This window comes from Culicoides brevitarsis, chromosome 1 (genome assembly GCF_036172545.1).
Source record: "Culicoides brevitarsis isolate CSIRO-B50_1 chromosome 1, AGI_CSIRO_Cbre_v1, whole genome shotgun sequence".
Taxonomy (NCBI): Eukaryota; Metazoa; Arthropoda; class Insecta; order Diptera; family Ceratopogonidae; genus Culicoides; species Culicoides brevitarsis.
This window is the reverse complement of record NC_087085.1, coordinates 38,037,537-38,064,400: the sequence shown is the minus strand read 5'-3', so window position 1 is coordinate 38,064,400 and position 26,864 is coordinate 38,037,537. Positions and strand designations below refer to the sequence as shown.

The window sequence follows — 26,864 nt, the reverse complement described above, 5'->3', positions numbered from 1 at the left end:
AAAAGTAGTAAACAAAACAAAAAATTGCGATTTTTGCGTCATCGTTTCCTATTTGTACTGTTAACGGTAATAAAGCACATGTTATGTTGGTTTTGGTGATTTGCAACAAAAACAAAAGTATTGTGTGTTCTGGTAACGTCATGCTTTCATTGAGGAATGAATAGAAATGGTAAATTAGTGCAATTAATGTAAAATTTTATAAAAAAAAATGTTGTTAAAATATTTTTGGATCATTTAATTTGTTTCGTCGCGTCGTTAATTAACACATTTTTATCGATATATTTTTTTGTTGATTTTTTGAATTGAAAATAAAATATTATTATATAAAAAAAAATTTTCAGAAAAATTTCGAAAATTCATAAAAATTTTTTAAAATCTCAGAAATTTTCATGAAAAATAAATCTATAACGGCTTTTAACCGTCATTTTACAGAAGCTCCTTACTGAGTAAATTTTCACCATAAGAAGCTCATGCGCAATAAAGACTCGTAAAATTTTCTAACGGTCATTAACGGAAATTTTCTATAATTTTTTTCATGAATTTTCTCAAAAAATTGTTTTAAATTAAAATAATTTAAATAAATTTTTTTAATAAATTAATATATTTTTATTATTTAAATTTAAATTAAATAGTAAAAAATTTAAAAAAAAAAGTGAAAAAATTATATATATAAAAAAAATTATCTCTTAATTTTTATAAAATTTTATCAATGAATTAAAACATTTAAAATTCATTTTTTTTAAATTAATTAATTATTATTTTTTTAATTTAAAAAAATTAATTAATTAATTTAAAAAAAATAATTAGGTAATTAATTTAAAAAATTTAATTTAAATTTTTAATTAAATTTGTAGAAAAATTTTTGTTTGATTATTTTTACTGCATTAAAAAAATATTTTATAAAATAAAAAAAAATAAATTAAAAAAATAACAATAAATTTATATTAAATTTATATTTACTTACCTCCAATAAATTTTGAAATATTCACAAAAAAATAAAAAAAAAAGTATTTTTACTTTTATCCGTTTTATAGTCTTCTTTATTTCATAAAATATTATTTATTTTAAATTTATTTCTTTTTTTTTTGTTATTTATTTTTATTTTATTTTATTTTGTTTAATGATAGTTTGATACAACGGTATTTCCCTTTTTTTTTGCTATTTCCAGTTTAACCATGTATGAGCGCTAATTAACGAACTTTTAGTTACTTGTTATTATTTTTTTTACCATTTTCCAGATTTTTCTCTATTTTAACATTATTCTTGTTTAATTTATTAAATACTAGTAGTGGTATTTCTGTTTAGCAGTTAAATTTTTTTTTATTGTTTCAAATTATTATTTCGACTTTTTTTTTTAACTTTCATTAAAAGTTTTAAATTAAAAAATTAAATTTATTTAAAAAAATATTTTTTTAATTTAACGCGAACTTTGAGATTATTATAAAAATTAGCTCATAAAATTTTTCTGGGACAAAAACTTTTTTATTGAGTTCATCTACAAAAGCTGAGAATTTTTTGTTATAAAAAACACGATCAAATTTTTTTTTCTAACGATAAAAAATATTTTTTTAGAAGATATTTTTAAATATAAAAAAGGCAACAATATACAACAAATTTTTACAACAAAGTTAAATATTTCTGTTTTGTTCTACTTTACATTTTTTTTTACAATTTTTTGGAATCGTCCTGTTTTTGTTGTGGTACGAAATATTTATTAAAATAATTCAAATGAATTAATTTTTTTGGAATATTTTTTTTTTTGAATCCTAAGCCTAAGCAAATTGGTGTCTGCTCATTTTTTATTAATTAAATATTTTTTTTTTATTTTCTAGAAAAATATTTCGCGGTATTTCATTACAATTTTTTATTATGTATTTTTTTATTTTAAATTTTTACAATGATTTATTTCAATTTTTGTCGTATTTTTTTTTTTTTAGCAAAGCCGAATCAAGGAAAGACGATTAATTTGACAGTGACACATACAAAAAAAAGAGTTATGAAGCACACAATTCTTTCATTCTTCATAAAAAGTTGATTTATATGTCATGCGCGAGTTTTTCTTAGTTAAAAATATCTGGGCATCGTGACCAGTCTTGTTTGGCTTTGCAGTCCCAATATTGCTCTTTGAAGACGTGAACGAGTTGATCGGTGCCTTGTTCCTGCTTCTTTTCGAACCACACGGGCTCGTATGGCGGATAGGGGCGTCCCTCGGCAGCAGCTTGCTCTGCCTCAGCTTCTCGTTGTCGGCGACGTGCTCGTTGATTTTCCTCAAGTCTGTGGATTAAAATGGAAAATTTTAGTTTTGGAAGGTAAGTGATTAAAATTTTGAGAAAAAAAAAATTTTTTTTTAAACAAAAATTGAAGGAAAAATTTGAAAACTCGAAATTTTATCGTTTAGTGTGACAGCTGTCATTTTGTAAAATGTCAAAAATTTGACAGTTTGAAAAATTTTTGATAAAAATTTAAAATTTTAGAACTCAAAAAGAATATTTTTAGTCATAAAAACTCCTTTTTTGATCTTTAAATGTCAAAAATTCAAATTTCATCAAAAATTTTGACAGCTGTCATTTTCAAAATGTCAAAAATTTTAACTTTTTAGATTTTTTTTAATTTTTTAGACGTTCTTGGTCAAATTTTGCATATTAATACGTCAAAAATTTAATATTTTATCAAAAATTTTGACAGCTGTCATTTTTCAAACGTCAAAAATCAAAAATTTTTAATTTTTTTTTTTTCGATTTTGAAGTCATAATTGATCATTTTTTGCATTATATGGAAATAAAATTGTTTTAAATTCGAATTTCAGAAAAATTAAGTTTGTACAGCTGTCATTATTGTGTCAAAACTTTGACATTTAAAGAAATTTTAATGAAAATATAAAAATTTGGAGTAATTTTAAAAGGAAAATTTTTTATAAATTAATTTTTTTAATAAAAATTCGCGTGAAAACTCACCTCACTTTCTCCACATTGCTTTCGTTCCAGTTGGCATTCTCCATAAGTCGTTGATCGGGACGGCAACGTGAATCTGTTGGCGCTACATCAGGTTCTGGCTCATTAAGTTGACACGCGAACGTCGTAAAGTTGTAATATCTATCGCAATCTTCGGGCGGCAGACGTCTTGTCCAGATTGTCTTGTAATTGCCGGTCTTATAAACGGGATTCTCAATGGATCCGCTCGTCGAAGTCACAGGCGCCAACTCCATCTTCGTATCCCACGTGCCATTCAGCACCCATTTGACCTGATTCGAGCGATCCATGACGACACCCTTGACGCGTCGCTGCGTGTCTCGCGTGAAATACGAATACGGCAAATATTTCAGGTGACACTTGATGCCCTCCGCATTATTTAGTCCGACAATTTCCATGTCGCCGTGATGATCGACCCACAATTTGCCGACAATGATGTTGTGCACCGTCGTCGTTACTTTGCGCCACGAATATTTGTTGCCTGTGGCTGGGAATTCGACGTGTGCATGTCCGAGAGGCACTACTTGGATGTATTTTCCGCGGAATTTCGATGTCATTGTGAATTCTTGCCAGCATCGCCAACCGCGACCCTCGCAAAATTGCGCCGCCATTGGCGGATGATGCGAAACTTGTTCCGACATGAGTTTCCATCCCAAGTCGTCGGTGCGATCGCACTCGAATGTTTCGCCGAGCAGCGGATTGAACGGCTTTCCCGTGCGATTACTCGTGGTTGAGTAACTGGAAATGGTAAATGCCGCGACGTAAGCTAATTGTTCGCATGGATCTTTGCATTGTGCTGCCTTGTCAAGCAATTCGGCGTATTCGAAGTCTTCAGCCAATCTAAAATGAAAGAATTTTAGTAAGAATTTTTTTTAAAAATTTTTAACTGAAATTTTTTGAATTGACGTTTACCAAATTTTCATAAAAAATCGAAAAAAAAATTAAAAAATTTATTTTTTATAAATTTTCAGCACAAATTTAATATTTTTTCAAAGTTTGAATTAGAAAAAAGTAATTTAAAAATTTTTAACGGTAATTTTTTGAATTGACATTTGAAAAATTTTTGTTTTAATTTCATAAAAATTCGATTAAATTTTCAAATTTAATGTTTTTTAGTGAGAAATTTTCCATTTTTTAGTAAAAATTGACAAAAATTTAACTTTAAAAATTTCTAACGGATTTTTTTTGAATTGACATTTAAGATTTTTTTTGTTTATAATTATCAAAAATCCAGAGAAAATGTCAAAATTAATTGCCATTTAATTTTTTTAGTGAAAATTTTTTAATTTTTTTAATTTAAATTTACGTAAAGTTTTTTTTTTAATTTTAAAAATTTTAACGGTCATTTTTTGAATTGACATTTGCAAATTTTTAATTAAAATTCGTTTAAAAACTAAAATAATTAAATAAATTTATTTTTTTTTTCTATATTTTAGGATGAAAAAATGTACCTTTGTAGCATGGACAACGGTTCGTTAAAATTAACGGGCATTGGAATTTTCGATAAATCTTTTCCTATACAATTTTTGATGATTGACCACAAATTGAGTGGATAATTGGGCTTTTCCGGGACACGAGTTCGTCGTTTTTTCACAGCCTTTGGCGTTGTCACCAACGGTGTCGAGCTATTTATTGATACACGATCTGTTTGATCCATTGCCTGAAGTTTATCTTGATTTTCCGCAACTACAAGAACCTAAAAAAAATTAAAATTTAAAAAATCTTTTTTTTTTAGGAAAATTTCCATCCAAAACTCACTTGCTGCGTTTCACTGCTTCCCTCTTCGCCCTCCGAGGAGCTTCCCGTAACGTCTGGATTTGAGTTTCTTCGATGTGTCGACAGCGGAATTTTAATTACGAACGATTGGTCCTCTTGCGACGCTATCGATGCACCTTCCTGTGCATCGAAAAACTCATTTTCATCATCATCTGAGGCAGATGTGGCGCCAGTAGCGACTGTAAAGAGAGAAAAAAAAATTAAATCAGCTTTTTTTTCGTGAGTAATGACAACTAAACGACCCGTAAATTATAAAGTAAAATGAATTTTCACACTATCGCGCTAATTTTCAGAGCTTTTCTGTTTCGATGGGACGTACGTGACGTGATGACATGATAATTAATGCTTGCCAAAAATATCGCAGCAACGAAATTAGCTTAAATAGTGGGGAGTTGATGATTTTTTTTTCGGTAAGAAAGCACGGGAAATCATCCTAAACAAACAGATTTCAAGTTTTTTTTATGAATGAGTGTCAATTATCCGGAAAATTACTTCGTGAAGGTGAACAAACAAACATTTTAACGTTGATTAAAATATTGTGAGTGGTAATAACTTCATATTTTTCCTTTCTTTGTGGATGAAAAAAAAGATGAGGAAAGGGAAATTGAATAAATTTATCATTTAGATGAGAAGTTTTTGATAATCAAGATTAAAATTTACATGAAAAGTGTGGAAATTTATTTCCCTTGGTATTAAATTTGAAATATTTTGAGTAATTTTTGTAAATTTTTTTTTAAATTTTTTAATTTTTTGAAAATTAAAAATGATTTTCAAAAAAATTAAAAAAAAAAATTTTTTTGAATTAGCTAAATAGCAATTTTTAATTTTTTTTAAAGATAAAATTATAAAATTGATATTTAATTTTTTTATATTTGAGAATAAATATTTTTAGCTTAGAAATGAATTTAATAAAATTTAAAATAAAATATTTTTTTTAATTAAAAAAATAAAAAAATATTTTTTTAATTAAAAAAAAGAGAGTGTTTAAAAAAATTTCAATCAAATTTTCAAAAAAAAAAAAAAAATCTGTAATTAGCAAAAATATTTTATTGAAGTAATTTTTTTCAACATCTTTACAGATTTTTTAAAAATTTTTATTTTTAAAATTCATTTTTTTATTTGTATTAAAAATTATTTGAATTAGCAAGATGGCGATTCACAAATTTCAAACTGTCAAATTTTAAATTGACATTTTCTAATTTTATTTTTTTAATTATTTTTTAATTTCTGATCTTTTGAACTTTTGTTTCAAAAAATTTTTTTAAAAATTTTACTAAAAAATAATAAACTTTAATTTTTTTTTTTCAGAAATTCACCAATAATGGAAACGCCTCTTCCTTTTATTAAATTGGAATTTATTTCGTCTGTCTTTCTTTGCACAACATCGTCTGATACACTTTAATCCTCCGAACAAATCCTTGAACAAACAAGCAACACACCATTCAAACAATAAAACTATATAAAGCACACAATCCCATCCGTGTCGCGTCACTCGTCGTCGTCTGATAAAAACATGCACGACTTGAACTTGGTCAGCATTTTACCTGCTGATTGCGTGATCGACTAATTACTGTTTTTTTAAGAATTTTCACCTACACTTTTTCTTGTTTTTTACTTTAAAAGCTTCTGTTGCATTATTTATTTGATTTTAATCATTAATTATTTGTCTGAAAGTCTTTTTTTAGTCAGACGTGATTTTTTTCACTTTTATGATAAAAAAAAATTTAATTCGAGTCACAAGACTCAATTTCACAATTTCATTAATCACTTTAATTAAATTGTCAACGACCTGCAAAATGCTCCAAGTAATTCAAGCGAGTAGATAAAGTGCAATTGGCAATGAAAATTGTCTGTCAATGTTATGAGCACGAGTTATTTGCTTAGATAAAATGAAACAAACACAAGGAAGCAAATCTCACGTTTTTTTTTGAGAATTCATTGCAACTAAACTTGTTTTCTGTTATTTCATAACTGAGTCTAAGTTAACTTGTAAAGGCAATAAATTATGAAGTGTAATAAAAGTAAGAGGCAAGTGCAGCTGTACTTGAAAAATGTGGCTCAGTCAACAACAAGTGTTTGCTTTATTTATTTACAAAATTTGTTTGAAATATTTTTATATTTTTGTAACAATTGACATTGTTAAGGTACGATTAGTTGAAATTTGTGGGCATGAAAAATTTAAGTAAAACATTTTAAAAAAAAATAAATATTTTTTGATTTTTAAAAATATAATTTTTTGATAAAAAAAAATTTCAAAAAAAAAAAATAATAAAATTAAAATAATAAATAAATAAAAAATTAAATATAAAAATATTTTTTAAAAATACAAAAATGTTTTTTTTAATTAATAAAAAAATAATAATAAAAGTAAATTAAATAATTAAAAAAAAAATATTTCTTGAAAAAAAAAATAAATAAAATAATTCATAACTGGGGTACATTCATAAATTATTTTTCGCTTTTACAAAGGCTTTGTTCTAAAATTAAATACACAAAAGAAATTTTTTTGATATTTTTCATTTCGGAGAAAAATTTAAAATTTGGTTTTTGGGGTCTTTGATTTGAATTTTGTGACTTAAAATTGAAAACTTTTTTAATTTTATTTTTTCACAAAAAAAAAAAATTTTTAAAAAAAATCTTGCTTTGGGGTACATTCATAACGTACATGGCACAGTATAGCGATTGTATGAAAAATTTTGATAGGTTTTTGTTAGTTTTTTCGAAAAATACTACTTACAATCAAAGAATTTGACCAAAAATTGACTTAGATGTCAAAAAGGGCTTAAAAACAGGCTAAAACGCTATTTTTCTCACATACCCTCATAAATAAAAAAAAAAATATCTGGAAAATATATATCACGAAAAAGTCTGCTGAGGATCGTAAAAACACATTTCAAAAAATAAAATGAATGTACCCCATGCCAATGAATCTAATTCATAAAAATAAATAAATAAATCTTGTGTCAAAATAAAGTAAACTAATGTAGCTAACACATCCAAAAAAAAATCCCGAAAATTATTAATTTTAAAAAAAAACAAATAAATAAAATAAAAAAGAATAAATTAAAAAATAAATAAAATAATAAAATTATTCATTTTTATTTATTTTCAAAATTTAAATTAATTTTTCGTCGGAATTTTTTTTAGAGCTTTTTTCCATTTATTTTTAAAAAGATTAAATTTTTGATTTTTTAAAAAAAAATAGTAAGATATTTTTTTTAATTAATTAAAAAAAAATAATAAAGAATAAAATTAAATAATTAAAAAATAAATATTTCTTGAAAAAACAAATAAATAAATGAATGGAATAAAATAAAAAAATAAAATAAATAAAATAAAAATTTATTTTTTAAATTATTTTATTAAATAAAAAAATAAATAAAATAATTTTTTTAGAAATTTAAAATAATTTAAAAAAAAAATAATTTACTAAAAAATTAAATATCCACAAAAATATTTTTTTAAAAATTATTTTTTTTTTTTTCGAAAAACCCCTCTTTGATTTTTAATCTCCCACGAGTAAAATGAACTTTCCAATAAATTATTTCTCCTATGAGACACATGAATGACACTCATTCTTAAATTGAATCATGTCATCATGCCTCATCTTCTTATTGAAAACCGAATTTGAATTGATTGAAATTTCGTCGCTCAACCGCTTTTCAATAAAAAGAAGAAAAAATTGCATAATCTCACAATTTTTATTCTTCTTTTTCATTTCAATTCAACTCGACGCCAACGCCGTCGACGTGATTGAATCCGATCCAATCAATAATACCTTTTGTACTTTACCTATTTTATTTATTATTATAATAAATGAGAATGGAATTAATTGAAACACATCAACATGTCAAGTCGCGCAGCTTGAACGGAATTTATCGGAAAAGTTCAATCTAATTGAGGCATCAATTTTTTCCTCTCTTTCAATTTCCAACAAATCGATTCCCCGAGTAAATAAAATGTAATTTATGTTCGGATTTGGTGCGAAAAGAAAAAAATCCCCGAAGAAACGCAATTTTTCATCATCGAAAAGGGTCTTCTTCTCATCAACGAAGGCATTGAAATTGATATCAATGTTACACTTTTGTGTGTCATCACTATGGGTGACTCGCGCGTGAAGTGAAACAAATGAGCGAGAACGACAGAAAGAGATGTAAACAACAAATAAATGTGGATGATTAGTCAAGGGAATACAACAAACTTATTTATTTTTGTGTTATTTGTTTGACATTGAACCCATATTTTTTTTTTTTTTATTTTATTATGTGTTTTTTGACAGAGTTACCTGATCTTTTGAACGTTGAGTGATGAGCAGAATTGATAGTTGTTTTGATAATAAATATTTGATTCGAAAGGGGAAATCGATGAACAATGAATTTATTATGGTTTGACAAAGTAATTACTGCGCATTCGGTTTTTTTTATTAATTGAAAGGGAAATGTATTTTTTACGCATTGCATTAATTTCCTTAAATTTTTTATGAATATTTAATAAAAATATTTTTTTTTAAATTGAAAATGAATTATTTTATTATTTTAAATAATTTATTTATTGTTATTTAATATACCTAATAATATTTTTTTTTTATTTTTTACTTTGAAATTATTTTTATAAAAATAAATTAAAACGAAAATTTGAAAAAAAATTAAATTTTATTAAAAAAAATTATTTTTTTTAATTTTTCATGAATTAATTAATTAAATTTAATTTTCAAATAAATTATTTAAATAATTAAAGATATTTAAAAAAATTATTTAAATAAATTATTTTTTAAAAATTAATTTAAAATTAAATTTAATTAAAATAATTAATTATTATGAATATTTTTAATATTTTTTTAATTAAATTAATTTAATTTAATTTTAAATTTAAATAATTTTTAATTTAATTTATTTTAAATTAATTAAATTTAATTTTTTTTATTTTAATTTTTTATTTTAAGATTTTTTTGAAGAAAAAAAAATCAAAACAAATGCTCAAATCAATTTTTTTGTAGGTGTTTCCCAATTTTTGAATCATAACCCAAAAAATGAAAATATTTAATATTTTTTTCGATAAAGTAACGTGACTTTTCAAGAATTCAGTTCACTGACCTTTCCTACTTTACTTTTACTTTTCCTGATAACGAGCCGATTATTAAGGAAGATACAAAAGATTGCGTGTCACTCGTTTTTCGGTCAATTAATATTTAATTTATGAAAAGAACCAGACGTCTCCATTTGCGTTTAAATATCTTATCCATCCATCAAATCTCGACCTCCACACGTTTTCTTGCTTCATTCGTTGGAATGCACCGTGATCATCATAACAAAAAATCATAACGACGTAGAATAGAACAAATAATTGTCTAAAATAGGTCATTTACATTTTACTTGTACGCAATACAAAAAAAAAACATGAAGTAAAGTAGTACAAAAACATAACTCACACTTTGCTGCCTCACACATAAAATAGTGGAATAATTACAACGTAGTTTTATTTTTTTTTTGCTTTTCAGAAATCAGTCTGTCGCATTGTAGTAACACGAATTCGAAATTTATCATAATAACCCAGTGACTTGGCATTGTGTGTTTGCTTATCACGGAATTCATGAAATGAGCAACAAAAGGCGACAATTTTTCGTGTAAAATTCTGAGGAAATTCAGCGTTGGTGTTAAAAAATGTTCAGCTGAATCGATTAGCAATCTTGGCAAAGGGTTTTTTGTTGATTTTTAACGCATTTCGGAGAAAAAATGAAGATTTTTTGAAAAATTTATGTCACGTGGTTAAAATTTTCAAAATGTACATTGGGAAAAATTTAAATTTGCATTAGGGAGAAAATTTTAAATGTTTATTGGGCTAAAAACTCAAATAGTAAATCAAAAAGACATTTAAAATTTATTTTGGAAAGAAATTTTTGAAAATATATAAGGCAGACATTTCAAAATGTGCATTGGGTATAAATTTGTAAATATTCATTGGGTCAAAATTTGAAAAATGTACATTTGCAAAAGATTTTTTTTCAAGAAATACAATATCGAATAATTTTCAGAAGTATTCATTGAGATAAAAATTTAAAATGTGCATTGGGAAAATTTTTAAAAATTGTTCATTGGGACAAAAGTTATGCATTTTCAATGGGTCAAAATTTATTATGATGGAAAATAATTTTATCCGATTTATTTTCAAATTTGCACTGGGCTAAAAATCAAAATATTCTTAAACAAAATAATTCAAAATGTACACTGGGTTCAAAATTTGACTTATTTTGTTCAAAGTATCAGCTTTTTCAGTCCTTTTAACGACAACTTTCTACATTATATTTTTTTTTGTTACTCAAACACTAAACGACACGATATTTCGCAAGAAATTGACAAGAAAAAACTGCAAAATTGTTATAAAATGTCTATAAAAACCAAAGTTCTTGCTGGTTAAATCGATATCCATTAGCAAAAAACACATTTTTTCTTGCAAAGCATTTTCTTGATTTTTCTTCACTTTTGCTTCTGCTAATGGGCCATATGTCACTTTACTCCCACACAATCATGAGTTATGTAAAAGGATGTTATTTATTATTAGGAAATGTAATTAAAAAGTTGTGCGGTTGACAGATTTTTCTCCCAATGCTGGTTTGAAGAATGAAATAAAATTAAAATCTGCATGAAGAGACGACTTAATTCACTCAGCTGACAACTGTAACGAGCTGATAACATTGTTGACAAAAAATTTTGTAGCTGTGTGTAAGTAATTAAATTTTGCAATTTATGTCGTTAGAATTCAACATGTGAGACAAATACAAAAAAATCATCTTCATGCAAATTATTTTACTGTCACATTTTATTTAATTTCGCATTTTGTTTTTTTTTTTGTGATTTACGGAGATTGACATGTCGCCGCATGATAAATTGCTTTCTAAATGACGACAGCGAGGAAAGGTGTGAAAAACTGGATTTTCTACCTTTTTTATTGTTAGTTACGTGTTTAGATGAAACAATTTCCGGCGATTTGAATTTTGTTTAAATGTTTTTTGATACTTTTTATGATAAAAACTTTGAAAAAGAATTTTTATTGCGAGCGATGAGAAACAAATTGCTTTGTGGAGTTCTATGAGTAAACTGAGTGTGTTATTCGAAACATATGTAATGTAAAACGTTTTATAAAAGTAGACAGGGATATTTTTTTTCAAAGAAATTTTTTTGGTAAGAATTTAGAAATTGACGTTAGATGGCGCTTTATAGATTTAAAAAGATGAAAATTATATTTTAAAAACAAAAATTAAGTTATTTATTTACTAAAAGTAACTTTTTTAAAGAAATTTTGAAGAAAAAATGCCATTAGATGTCTCTGTTGTTACAACTTTGGAATAAAATTTTCGAAGAAGATTGCAATTAATATTTTTAAATTTCTGAATTTTTAAACAAATTTTAGATTTTAAGCTTTAAATCAACTAAGATTCGTACCTAAAGACTCATTCAATAAGTAAAAATTTCTTTTTTCAGACTTTTTATTAAAATTTGACACAAGATGTCACTTTTAAATTATTGAAATTAATCAAAATACCGCTAGATGGCACTTACGATTTTAGTTTTTCATAATTTCATCTAATTTAAGATCATTTAAAAATAATTTTAACACATTTTAGTTCTTTACATTCAGAAAATTCAAAAAAAAAATTAAAATCAAATTTTTAAAAGACAAAAAAATGACACTAGATGGCGCTTTAAACAAAAATTTCGGGATTTCATGTTAATTTTCGTAATTTTTCTTCTTTCGATAAAAAATTTTTATGATTTTTGTAAGAATTTAAGACTTGTCACTGATTCAAAACTATACATATCCTTCTTTTTCGATAAAATTTTGCCGCTAGATGTCACTTTTCTCAAAAATTCCTTTCTAATTGAACTTATCTACTATTAAGAAAGTCAAAAACCCCAAACGACCTTGTCTGTTACATTTTTTTTCTTCATAAAAAAATATTATCTCACATCAATTGAATTCCCAGAAGTGAAGGTCACTATGAAACAAAAGTACAAAAAAGAAAAATTACCGGCATTTAAATTCTTATCACACTTTGGACTCTTGAGAGACTTCAGGCAAATGGCAAAATAAATCACTTTCAATAAATTCAGTGACTTGCATTCCTACCTAAATACACACTCGACTCACATAACAATTATCGGTATTGCGCATGTCTCAAACAAACGACTACCTCTTTGTCTCTACCTACAGAACATTGAAACGCCACACAGAATTTCATAGAACAACAATCTCGTAATAATAATATTAATAAAATACTCTCTTCTTTTTGTTCAATTTTTATTTTTTTTTGTATTTTTTATATGAATTTATGATGAAATACAAAAAAAAAATTTGCGACGTCATTCCGACGTAACTCTCCGAATAGTAAATTTACGAAATTTGTACGGAAAATGTTTTTATTGGCGGAAATTGGGAAATATTTTAAAATAAAAAATGAATTTATGACAAATTTATGAAGAAAAATATTTCAACATATTTTTATTATTTTATTTTATTTACCTAAAAATCATTTATTTTTAAATAATTATTTTGTAACTTTTTCGATGTTTTTATTTTTGTCAAGGTAAAGTTGAGAGTAAACTTGTAACTTTTTATTTTATTTTTTTTTAATAATAATCACCCTTGTTCGTCGTTCAGATTTATTTTTACATTAGCAGATCTATTTTTAGCACTTATGCACAAAATATTCGTCAATAGATAGAATTTTGCTCGTACGTTAAAGACGAAGACCGTGACATTCAAATTTTTATTTTATTTTTTTTTTTTTTTTTTTATCAATTCACTTCATAAAATTCTTTTTTAAAAAATTTTGATTTTTTTTCATAAAATTTCGTATATAAAATTTTTAATTGACACAATTTCAGATTTTATTTTCGTATTTTTATTTCTTGTTATTATTTATTGTTATTAGTAGTGATTGGTACAAAAAGAGAATTATCACTGCCGCCGACAAGCAGCCGTTTTGATAAAATTATTCGACACAACTGAATGGCAGACTTTGCGATAAGGTGTGATTTTGCTCAATTTTCTGTACAAATTTTTGTGAGAGGATTTTCAAAAAAAAAGAGAGAAAATTCGCTCAGTAAAAATTTTTATTTCTTTAAAAACATATGTGAAAAAAAATCTAAAATATGACGATTTATCGGTATTTTCAAGTGGAAATAATCCAGATTAGAAGCCGTACTTTTGAAAATTTTAATCGTTTGGGATTTTTGTGACTACAAGTGGAAATGAGTCAAAGTACGGAGCAGTGTGGAGTGCAATATGGTATGAAAATACAGAGCAACACCTGCATGTGATGTAATATTCCGGTCTATATGCATGAAGGCATGGCGTGATAGAACTAAATTTAGGGAGAGAAAAATTATTTAGGGAGAGAATTTTTTGTGTCTATGAAAATGTTTTGTGAGGAAGAAACGGCGAAAGGGTTTCCGCAAATGCTGTATTAATGTAGAATAGTAGATGAGATGGATGACCTTTCTTAGAAAATTGTGAGGAAGAGTTTTTTAGACGGTGGTCGGCTTATGTAATTTTTAATTTAATTTTCTTTAAAATTAAATAATCAATTTAATTTATTTAATTAATTAAATTTATAAAATTAAATAATTATTTTTTTTTCAATTTTTATTTTTTTAATTTTTAATTAATTATTTTTAATTAATTTTTAAATTTTTTTGAATTTTTCTTGAATAATTAATTTTTTCGCCTCTAAAAATAATTTTTGATAAAATTTTTTTGATTAATATTTATTGAATATAAAAAAATATTTTGACAGTTGACAGATGTCAAATTTTTTATTTAAAACTGATTTAAGTAGATGTTAAAAATTTTGACTGAATTTTTATTTGGGAAAAATTCAATTAAATATTCAAAACAAAAAAAAATTGTTGAAAAACATTTAAAAAAGTCAATTAATTGATCTGTCAAATTATGACAGATGTCAAAAATTTTTTTTTAAAAATTTAATTTTTTTGATTTTTAAATTTAATTTTTTTTATTTTTTTTTATCTTTTTTAGTCTAAAAAATTTAGATGAAAATCAAATAAAAATATTAAATAAATAGATAAAAATTTAATAAAACTAAAATTAATTTAAAAAAATTAATTAATTAAAAAAATAATTTTTTATTTTTTTTTATTTTTGACGACATTTTGATTGAAAAATATTTTTTTATTTATTTTAAATTTTTTTTTAGCTAATTTTCGAATTTTTCGATAATTTTTTTACATTAATTTTTTATTTAAATTAAAATTAAAATATTTTTAAATAAATTTTTATTAAAAATAAATTTTATTTTTAAATAATTTTAAATAAAAAAATTTAAATAATTAAAAAATAATTTTAAATAAATTGATTGTTTAAAAAAAAAAATCGTTTAAAAAAAAAAAAAAATAATTTTTGATAAAAAATCAATCAAGTCGACTCCTGTTCGTCCCATAATTCGAAACAGCTCGAAAATCTATTTTGTCGTTCCTACTTTGTAGTCACAACTCGAGCAGTAGGTAAGTAAGCTAAACAAGTGTTTTTTGCAAGAATGTGTGCAGAATTTTGTATGAGATCGCAATAAAATCTCGCTTGACTTGAACGAACCTACTAGATTCAATTATGTATGCCAGGAAAAGTTTTTTTTTCTTTCTTTATTTATGCTCATTGTCACGAACTAAAAATAAAAACAAGAAATTCTTCAACAATGTCGCTCGGGAGGGTTGAAAATGTAGAAAATTTGCACGTAGCTCAACCTTTTTTTTAGGCAAAAGAGGAAAAATACCGACAAAAAACGTAATTTAATCGAAAATCTATCAGCAACAGCTGTGAACTAGTTAAGAGATTCGAAGAAGGCGATAAGCGACTGATAAGAAATTTCAAGTAAATTAATTTTTTTCGGATGTCAAATATTTGAATTGAGTTTATCAACCTCGTTCAAGAAAAAAGTCTTGTTTACTCACGTGGTCTCGCTGATTGGCGATGTGCCGCTTGCTCCAAATGCGAATGTTGTCGCGCAAGTTGTTCGACCATTTCCTCGAGATGTAGGCGTTGATCGCGTTCGTGCTGCAACATCTTTGTCCATCGATGTCCTTGCGTTTGTGCGGTTTGCAAATAGTCGGTACATGCCTAAAATTAAAAATTTTTAGTAAAAAATTGCGGAAAATGAGGAAATTTCTTACATTTATCATGGCATTCGAGGAAATGCGGAAAAGTGTGGCACGTTCATTGACAATTTTATTTTTGCTGGCAAGATCGTCGCCCGTTTCAAGCTCTGTGAGGGCTCGTTGTAGCGCGACTCCGTGCTTCGTTATTAGATCGTAGCAGGTTTTCAAGTTTTCGAGTCTAAAAAAAATAAAAAAATATTAATATTTTAATTTTTTAATTTAATTAATTATTTAAATAATTATTTTTTTTATTAATTAATTAAAAAAAATAATTAAATTAAAAAAAAAAATTTTTTAAATATAAAAAAAATAATTAATTATTTTTTTAATTTAAATAAAAAAAAAATTTAATTAAAATTTTATTTATTTTAATTTTTTTTAACAATAAAATAAAATTTATAAATTAAGAAAAATTTATTTTATTAATTTAATTAATTATTTTATTAATAATTATTTTTAATTAATAAAAAAATATTTTTTAATTAACAAAAATAATAAAAAAAACTCACTTTAACACGAGTTCCCGCACAACATTTGTAAGCTCTTCACTCGCGATGGCAGTTGTGGCTTCATCTTCTTCCTCTTCTTCGCTTTCCATGGCGCGACTAAAACAAATTTTATCATGAAAAATCATAAAAATTCATTAAAAACGCGAAAATAACTCACATTGCCTTGGCCTTTGCCAATTCCATCGCCGTCACCCATGATTGTCGTTCAACCTCGTTGGCTGCTTTTATGTGAAATTGCTGCGTTCCGCCATTCGATATGACAAAAGTGCACGAGTCAACTGTGTGTATCAAAGCTCCATGCAAGGAAATTGTCCCGCGACACGTTTGTGCCATTTCCGCTTGATTTCTGAAGATTTTTATAAAAAAAAATTAAATTTTAAATATTTCGTTAAAAAGAATTTTTAAAAAAAAATTGGGAATTTTTATTTTTGTGTAACTGTAGGTTTTTATTTATGTGATAAATTATGTACAAAAATGTAAAAAATTTTAATATATTTGCAAAAATACATAATTATTAGGGAATTTAAAGTTAAAGCTGTGCAAAGCAATCGACATCATGCATTTTAATTTTATGATAATTTGTCGTTTTGTACAAAGGAACGGGAAAAACTTTACAAAAAGGAAGGAAATTATTCATGCGACGAGCTACGGGGGATTAAAGGGTTAAAGTTAGAGGCAGTTTTTATTATTTTTGTTCCATATTTGATATTTGTGGGTGTTAAAAGTGACTTTTAAAGGAAATTTTTATAAAATTTTGATATTTTAGGGAGACAACAAGTAATTTTATTTTGAAAATTTGACATTTCTTAAAATTGACGTTTATCGAATTTTTTTTTTAAATTTAAAAATTTTATTTTTGAAAATTAAAAAATTATACGAGATAAAAAAAATCAAAATTTTGATTTTATTCTTTTGTTATAATTTTAGAATTTTTTTTTAATTTTTAAAAATTTTTGAAAATTGTTTTAAGATTAAATTTTTGTAATTTTTTTATTTAATTTATTTAATAATTTTTTAGATAAAAGTTAAACCGTCACAATTTTTTTCTTATTTTTTTTTCAAAATTTTTCATCGCGAACAATAACTGTCAATTTTGTCATCTGTCAAATTTTTTAAAAAAATCACTTGTTTAATCCCTCAAATCGAACTTTTTTTTATCCAAAATTTAATTCAAATTCAATTTTTCATTAAAATACATTCTAAAAGGAGAGAAAATGCAAAGCTGAGTATAAATAAATAAAATAAAAAATTGCAATAAATACACTGAAAAAAGCAAATAGGACAGAAATCAGTTGAATCTTGATCATCGTTTTTAATTTTTCCCCACTTTTGTCTTTTTTTTTCGGTTTCTGCTTCCTTTTCGTTCTTTTAGTTTTTCTTTCTTGAACTTGAAACAACATTGCGAATGAGTTAAACAAACACTTTTAAAGCTTGAATAATAAATGAGAGAGAAAAATGTGAAGAAAAGTGGAAAAATAATGAAAAAAGGAAAGAAAACGCAAAATAGTGCACAGCACACTTTTTTCTTCTTCGTTTTGATGATTTCTGGGGTTGGTTGTGCTCTTTTCTTAATTTTCTAGCAGTAGCGATTTTACAATTTTTTTTTACCCAGATTACTTTACTTAAAAAAAATAATTTAATTTTTAATTAAAAGAAAAAAAGATTTTTTTCTAACCCACTGTGATGCATTAATTATTACAATATGAAGTGAAGCGATAATAATTATTACAAATTAAAATTACAAAATTTTACTGAAATTAAAGATTGATGAATTTTTTACGTTTGATTTATTTATTATTTAAACAATGTAAGAAATTATGTATTTTTGTTTTTTTTTTGACAGATAAGTTCATTAATTTTTTTTGACAGTTTCAGTTTTTGACAAATATCACAAAAATATTTTTTTAACATTAAATTAGATTTTTTATTAATTTAATTTTTTTTTTAAATATTTAATTATTTTAAAAAATTATATAAAAAAATATTAAAATTAAAAAAAAAATAAAAATATTAAAAAAAAATAATTAAAATTTTAAATTTAAATATTTTTTTGACTTTTAAAATTTTTTAAATTTTGACAAACAACAAATGTCAAAATTAAATTATTTTTTTTCTTTTTAAAAAAAATTAATTTGAATACAATTTTAGAGTTTAAAAATAATATAAAAAAATTATAAAAATTTTAAAATTTTAAAAGTCAAAAAAATATTTAAATTTAAAATTTTATTTTTTTTTTTATATTTTTAATTTATTTTTAAAAACTTTGAAACCTGTCAATTAATTTTTTTTAAATTTTTTTTTTGTGAAAAATTCAAAATATCATGAAATTTAACAGTTTTTATATTTTTTAAACATTAATTGTTTTTCTATGTCACAAAAATATTACAAAACCCTGAGCTTTTAGAAGAAAAAATTTTTTTTTGACATTTGTCAAATTTCATAACTGTCAAAAATATTAAAGGAACCTAAAATTAAGTTAATTTTTAAAACTTTAATTTGACAAAATAATAAAACTCACAAATGAAGTATGTTTTTTTGTTTTTAAATAATTTTTGTATTTTTTGTTTTGAAATTATTTTTTTTAGAGACAAAGAGAGAGATGAGACAGATTTTAAAGGAATTTACGCGGATTTACTCACTCGGATCTGTTGCCTTTGCGGCGACGACGAATCGATAATTTACCCCCGGTAATACGAGAGTTTGCTCCGCTTCCATGTTCAGCCCTGTTGTGTCGTTTATATAATATACAAAAATTAAAGGAGAGAGAAAAGTAAGTAGAGTGCAACAAACCCCAGAATCCAGAAGGTTAAAAACTTAAATTATTTTTTTTTTTACAAAAAAGAAAAAAAAATTAATTTTAATGCAAAAAAGTGTTTTTTAGTAAAAATTAATGATTTAATGATTTTTTTTAGCACCTTCAAACATTTTTTGGCAGTGATGTCGATTTAACAAAGTAAGCAACGTTTTTGAAAAAAAAATTTTTTTTCATTAAAAAATGAAGCCAACTTTCGTTCACACACGTCCTCGTCGTTTTTACGGAAGAGAACCAATTTTTGCCGCTCGTCATGAGATTCTCGTCTCAATTCCCGCTGATCGTGAATATTTTCGCGAAAATTTTGTCTTGGAAAATCCAACGAGCAAAGGCACCCAGTTAAGTCAAAACTTCGCCTCGAGTGAAATTTGCACGGAACGTACTGAATTTTCGCATCGCGGAATGCTCCACGCTGAAGGAGGATGGCCCAAAGACGTCAATTACCTCGACGAAGAGCAACCGGTTCGTTACAAGCGAAAAATCGAAAAAGACGATGCCTATATTCAACAAGTAGGAAGCATCACAAGTGCTGTCGAAGGGATTTTACTGCAAAATAACGCCGTTAACATCTACGAAACGTACTTTGAGGGCATGGAAAGTGTCGCGGAGCCCATCGAGAGTCACATGGAACAACTTCAATCGTTCTCCGATCCAACTTTGGACAAAAATCGTTGCGTAAAATACCTTTCGTGGTCTCCGGATCAAGGAAAACAGCTCGCGACGACTTATGTTCCGACGAAAAATGACAAAAACGAGTCTTTTATATGGGATATTGACAATCCAACGACACCTTTGACGACTTTTCGGCCGGAAAGTGTCTTGAACTGTCTCGAATTCAATCCAAAAGACCCCCAAATCTTGTGTAGCGGCATGAAATCGGGTCAAGTAGCTCAATGGGACACCCGTGTGAATGGATTTTGCGTCGCCCAAAGCCCAATGGAAGCCTCACATCGCATGTCATGCAACCAAACTTTGTGGATTAACTCGAAAACAGGCACGGAATTCTTCTCTGGAGGCTCCGACGGACAAATTCTTTGGTGGGATACGCGAAATTTATCGGAAACCACAGATTCGCTCCTCATGGATCCCGTTAAAACGGATGAACAAGCCCCAAATCGAGCATTGGGGGTATCTGTGATCGAATATGAGACGACAATTCCGACGAAATTCATGGCTGGCACGGAAACGGGACTTTTATTCTCGTGCAATCGCAAAGGAAAGACTCCCATTGAGAAAATTAACTTCAAGTTGCAATGTCATTTCGGTCCCATTTACTCCCTGGAGCGAAATCCGTCGTATTTGAAGACATTTTTGACGATCGGAGACTGGAATGCGCGAATTTGGTCCGAAGACAATCGCGATAATCCGATAATGTGGTCGAAAAATCACGAAGCAGCGTTAACGGGAGGCACGTGGTCCGCTACGAGATGCTCCCTGTTCTATATTTCGAGAGCGGATGGCTGGCTCGATGCGTGGGATTGCCTGATTCAGCAGGAAAAGCCGCTGACACGACTAAAAGTGTGCAACGAAGCGATACGATCGATCCGGATGACGTCAAATGGGACCAAAATTGCATGCGGAACGGAGAAAGGGAACGTTTACGTGGTGAAAGTCTCCGATGACATGACGATTTCCGATAAAAACGATAAGGGAAAGTTGACGGCGGTAAGTTTTTATGCGAAATTTTACCAAAAAATCATGATTTTTTACTTTTAGATGATGGATCGCGAGTCGCGACGAGAGAAAATCATCAGCGACAAGATGCGCGAAGTGAAGTTGAAGCTCAGAACTGCCGAGCAAAAGACAAAAGAAGAACCCGAAGTCACTGAAAGTGTCGTTGAAAGTCAAAAAATTGAAGAAAAACTTAAAATCCTGAAATTAACTGAAGAAAATTTCTTTGCAAAAGTCGAAGATGAGAACAAAAAACGAAAAATTCGCTATTTTGGAGGTAATTTTATCCGAATTTCTTAAAAAATTTCTAAAATTTTATTTTTTTCCGTAGAATCTGACTCCATGAACGACGAATCTCACGACGAAGCGCAATAAAATCGACACCACAGCCTCAAATTAACTACCATTCCCTTAAAATTACCTAAAATAATGAAAAATGTACAAACTACCACATGCAAACAACATCATCCCATACAACAAATCCCAATATTGTCCCAATTTTAATGGAAAATTAATCAAATTTTCATGAAAAACGATCAAAATATTTGAGTAGTAACCACTCCTGCATGTTTTTGTAACGAGATTAGCTCGGATTACAAGCGCAGCAATCAATTTCATACAAAATTTTCGCATACGCCGAAGGATAAATTCATCAAATTTCGGTCCTTTGTGTGGAAAATGTGAAAATTAATGTAAAATTTTACGAGTTTATTGTTTGAAACGGGTGAAAATCGATAAACGTACGAAAATTTATGATTTTTGTGTGCTTTTTTTGTAATCGATGCGATGGTAAAGGTATGACATGCAGCGTAGATTTTTTTTTGTGGGTAATTGGGTCAATAGAACGACGCTTGTTTGTTACACGATATTGAATATTTTTCGTCAAGGTAAGATTTTTCGTGTGATTTTTTAAGGTTTCGATTTTTTTTTGGCAATTTTTTCGCTAAAATTGATTTTTTTTCTTAAAATTTTTTTTTTTAATTTTTAAATATTTTTTTTTAATAAAAAATTTTTATTTTATTTTTTTTAGAATTATTCAATATAAAAAATGAAAAAGGATAAATTGAAGCAAATTATGACATAATTCACAATCCTGTCATTATCGCCAACAATTCTTGACATAATATCAATCGTTCTTTTATTATTGACATTCATCGTATTCGAATAATATTTGTAGTGCTTCAATAAATACCTATTATAACAATGAAAGGCAGACGTTAGATTCATTGTGAAAAATTAATGTTTTAAAACTAAAAAAAAAAATATTTAAAAAAAATTAAAATAATTAGAATTTGAAAAAAAAAATTTTTTAAATAATTTTTTTAAATAATTAATTTTTAATTTTTTAATTATTTCAATAAATAATTTTTTTTTTTGAAAAATTTTTTAATTTTTTTTTTTTTTTTTCAAATTTCAATAATTTAATTTTTTTAAAAAATATTTTAGATCAGAGATTTTTTTTTATTTTAATTTAAAAAAGTTATTTTATTTATTTTTATTTTTTTTAAATTTGATTTTTTTAAAATTATTTTAACCTTTAAAATTATTTAATTATTATTTTAATTAATTATTATTATTTTAATTATTTATTTTTATTGAATTTAATTCTCAATTTAATTAAATTAATAAAAATTAATTTTAATGAAAAAAAAAAATAATTATTTTAATTTTTAAAAAATCAATTTCTCGCAAAACTCAGTAACAAAAAAAATTTTTTTTCACAATGTGCCTGCACTTAAACGTTATATGCAGTAAAAACTAATGACTATCGAGGATAATAGCAGTGCAGTAATTAGTAACCTATTATCTTTCTCTGTTTTTCCATCTGTGAACTTTAAACGAGTAATAATAATTATAATGATTGATGGATACCAAAGCACTCATTTTATGTAGAGTAAAAAGTTCAAAGAATGTCCTTAAAATCAAAGCTAATGAAGAAAAAAGTATTAAATGCAATTGAAGTTGATGGACATAGTAAGATTTAATTAATTAACAAAGTGCTCTTCGTCACTTTGCCTACATAAAAGCAACTCAGTAAGGTCAACTGATAAGAAGAAAGAATAATGTTCAGGCATGTTTTTGATAATTATCGTTACTCGTTGAGTGGTTCATTAAAAAGTTATCAGTTTTCGCATGAAATTTTTTTTTAAATACCTATTTCTTTTATTTTTTTTTATTTATTTTAAAAGCTAAAAATTTATGATTTGATTTTTAAAAAAATTTTTTTTTTGAATTAGCTAATGAGGCGATTTTCAAATTTTTTAACTGTCAAATTTTAAATTGACATTTCCGAAAATTTTCTTAAATATTTTAAAAATTATTTATTAATGAAACTCAAATTCGTCTAAAACTATCAAAAAATTATTGAATTCAAAAATATGATTTTTGAATTAGCAAAAGAGCGATTTTCAAATTTTCGAACTGTCAAATTTAAAATTGACATTTCTTTGATTTTTTAATTTGAGTTTTTAAAAAATTTAAATTTTGCGCATAGAAAATTTTTTTTCGACATGAAACCCCTCGCTAATTCAGTGATAATAAACAAAATATTCATAAAGAAACCATTTCCATCAAAAACTTTTGCTCAACATCTGACAACAAACCACATTAAAACCTCTTTCCATGGACCTTTATTGTGACCACATAAAATCGGATAAGAGATGAATATTCGGGAAGTGATGTGCCGATGAATAATTTTTCGCATGAATAACAAAAATAAGGTAAGTTTTTGAATAAATAACACACATGTGCATACATAATGCGATATGAGCCGGGTACTGAAACGTTGATGGGAACGGCAAACATTTAACGACAAAAACACGTCTAAAGGGTAATTTTTACAAAAAATTTGTGTGTCAAAAAAGGTCTCTCGTTGGTATTTTATCCTACTGCATGTCATTAAAATGCAAATTGGTCAACCACAAAGAACAACAAGTGTAATTTGTTTACATTAAAAATACTCGTTGATGTCCGAAAAAAATTAAAATTTGAAACAAAACTCGTTAAACTTTAATTTTGAAGTCAGTTCATCGACATCGAGTTTTAAATAAATTCAAAAATAAACCAGACGTCCCCACTAAAATTAGTAAAAACCAGTTTAGTTCGTCAATATTTGATCATGATATTGATCTTAACATAATTTTCAATTATTTTTTTTCCGGTACAGAAACTTCAATGGAACGAAAGTTAAATTTCGTAACGAGTAAAAAAATGCATTTATTGCACTTGCGTATTTCAAATGTTTATGAATAATGGATAAAAAACAAACAAAATTGGTATAAATTATTTAACGTTAGATTTAACATCAAAAAACGAAGGTAAGCAGGCATGAAAGTGATTCAGTATCAGTTATTTTTCTCGTTTTTTTTTGTTGCTATCTATAGATAGATGTTAGACAGACGCTAGAATAAACAAACGCGTGCGAGTTGAAACAATTTTAATGGACCTTCGTAGAATAATTTGAGTTTTGATTAGGTTTGAATTAGAAAATGGCGAATTTTGAGGTTTATTTTAATTTTTTAATTTAATAATTAATTATTTTTTTTAATTTAATTATTTTTTTTATGAAGAAAATTTTTTATTTTTCGTCATATTATTATTTTATTATTTTATTTTTATTTAATTATTTTTTTTTATTTAATAAAATTTTTATTATTTTTAAATAAATAATTTAATTTTTTCAGAATTTTTAATTTTTTAATTTTTAATTTTTTTCAGAATTTTTAAAATTTTATTTAATTTTCATATTTAATTAAACAATTTTTGTTGAAATTTTTTTTAAATTAAATAATTAATTAATTAGATGATTAAAATTAAAAATTAATTAAAAATTCAAATTCATACTATTAAAAAATTTCAAATTTTTTTTTAGATTTTTTTTAAATTCATACTTTTCGAAAATTTTCAAAATTTTTTTTTTTAATTTTTTTCTTTCATAAAACATGAAAAACTTTCATAAATTGCATCATCCTAACTGCAGATTTAATAAAATTAACTGTTCTTTCTACCCATCAACGTAACAAAGTTTCAATGAATGAAAATAAAAAAATCGCATGATTTTCCTCCATTACCATACACACATATTATTACGTGAAAAAATTAAATTTAATTGTCAAGAACGGTTAGACACTGAACCTCAAAGAAACTACAAAAAACTGACATAAACAATTTTTTTTGTTTATAAAAAATTATAAAAAAATTATTGTAACAAAAAAAAACAAATCAGATTTTTGCCAAAAAATATTCTTTCACACCGATGTTCACAGATCCATTAAATGTAAATAATTTTTTTTTTGTTTTTTAGCGCAGCATGCAAAAGCGACAAGGCCAAGTTCAAGTTTTTTTTTGAGAAAATGAAAAGTTAACGGAGACGCCTGGTTTAAAAATAAAATTTAAAATTCTCTCATTTTAATAATTAATCATTGCGGGATGCCGTGATTACCCCAATTAAATGTAAATAATTAATTTCGTTTTTTATTAAAAAAAAAACAAACAGACAAAATGCAGCAATAATCTATTTTTTTCGCAATTAAAAATAGAATTTCTCGGAAATAAGTGAGAAATGTATTTTTATAAGGAAAATTAATGGCTTGTAAACCTTGAAATTGGTAGGAAAGTGATTTAAAATGTAATTTTAATAATGAAAAAAATAAAATTATTTAATTATTATTTAATTTATTTTTTTTATTTAAATTAAATTAATTATTTATTGAAATAAAATTTTATTAATTTCTTTCAAATTTAATTATTAATTTTTAAAATCAAATTAAAAAATAAATTAAAACTAATTTTATTTAAAAAAAATGTATATATTTTTATTTTAATTTATTTTTTTTTATTTAAATAAATAATTAAATACAAAAAAAATAAAATTATTGAATTTTTAATTTTAATTTTTTTTTAATTTAAATAAATTAATTAATTAATAAATAAATAAAAATATTTTAATCCAAATTAAATAATTATTTCTTAATTAATTTATAAAAAAAATAAATTTATTAAATAATTTATTTAAAATATTTTTAAAAAATATTTTATTTAAATAAAATTTTATTCAAATTTATTTATTTTATTTAATAATTAATTAATTTAATAAAAATAAATTAAATAAAATATTTTTTCTAAGTTAACGCATCCTTGAACGACTGCATCAATGCTGCAGTAAAAGTTCAAGGCCCTTAACGAGACCGATTTTAATTACACACAGCGACATTTAATTGATGAAATGACAAAAAATTGATGAACAAACACCTTTAACATTAATTATTCCAACATTTATCCATTTTTTTCGTATTAATTGATGAATTTCATGAGAGGTGAGACCTTTTCCAATGATTTTTTTTCTAATTTGTAATTTTGATAAGAAACATCTGATTTTTTCCTCATCATTTTCGTCATAATATTATGATGTGTTTCGTATTATTTTCATGTTCAAAGCAAAAAACAACGAAAAAAAAAAATAAATTTATGCACGAAAAAACCTTGCGACGCACATACCTGTAGTAGGAGAGCACGCCATTCGACAAGACGAACCAGCGTTTCTGGTAGCCTTTCAGGTAATTTGTCCATTTGAGGAGCCAGCCAGTTTTAATGAGTTCCGTAGACTCGCCATTGTTGTTGGCTGGCGCAGTGCTCGAGTTATTTGACGAAGACTTTGACACGGTTTCACTCATTTTTTTATGTTTCGCGACAGATTTCGCGTCGTCGTACCTTTTTTCACTATTTTTATTGTTTTTATTTTTATTGTGATTCAAATTATTTGTCGTCGTCGTCGGATTGTTGCCAGTTAAAATTGTAGCTTTCAATCGTCTGGCGAATGCTGTCTTAATTGCGTGAAGCATTCATGCCGATTTACCGTGACGCGAACAACACTTTTATCACCAAATCACGGGAAAAGACTAAAATATGAACGGAAAAAAATTATTTCTTTATGTTTTTCTCGATTCGCGAACGACGGAGA

General features: G+C 25.5%; 1 protein-coding gene across 2 annotated transcripts; it reads right to left on the bottom strand.

Annotated features, from left to right (window-relative positions):
* Positions 1-1,655: 1,655 nt before the first annotated feature.
* LOC134827160 (oxysterol-binding protein 1) lies at positions 1,656-26,864 on the bottom strand. 2 transcript variants are annotated; one of them, XM_063839725.1, is made up of 10 exons: positions 26,402-26,864; positions 19,062-19,145; positions 16,580-16,768; positions 16,423-16,518; positions 15,929-16,091; positions 15,710-15,875; positions 4,728-4,924; positions 4,421-4,665; positions 2,955-3,809; positions 1,656-2,274 (listed from the first exon to the last, which is right to left on the bottom strand). In XM_063839725.1, exons 1-10 carry the CDS (start codon positions 26,743-26,745, stop codon positions 2,061-2,063), a joined length of 2,553 nt encoding a protein of 850 aa, XP_063695795.1. In that variant the 5' UTR covers positions 26,746-26,864; the 3' UTR covers positions 1,656-2,060. The 2 variants fall into 2 exon arrangements, with proteins under 2 accessions (XP_063695795.1, XP_063695797.1); XM_063839727.1 differs by lacking the exon at positions 19,062-19,145.

Excerpts from the sequence above, each read along its gene's own strand:
- LOC134827160 (XM_063839725.1), bottom strand. The coding sequence starts at position 26,745 with ATGCTTCACGCAATTAAGACAGCATTCGCCAGACGATTGAAAGCTACA. Across the intron at positions 16,092-16,422 it reads GTGCGGGAACTCGTGTTAAA|ACTCGAAAACTTGAAAACCT; the intron begins GTGAGTTTTTTT and ends TATTTTTTTTAG. Across the intron at positions 4,925-15,709 it reads TCGCCAATCAGCGAGACCAC|TCGCTACTGGCGCCACATCT; the intron begins GTGAGTAAACAA and ends CTCTCTTTACAG.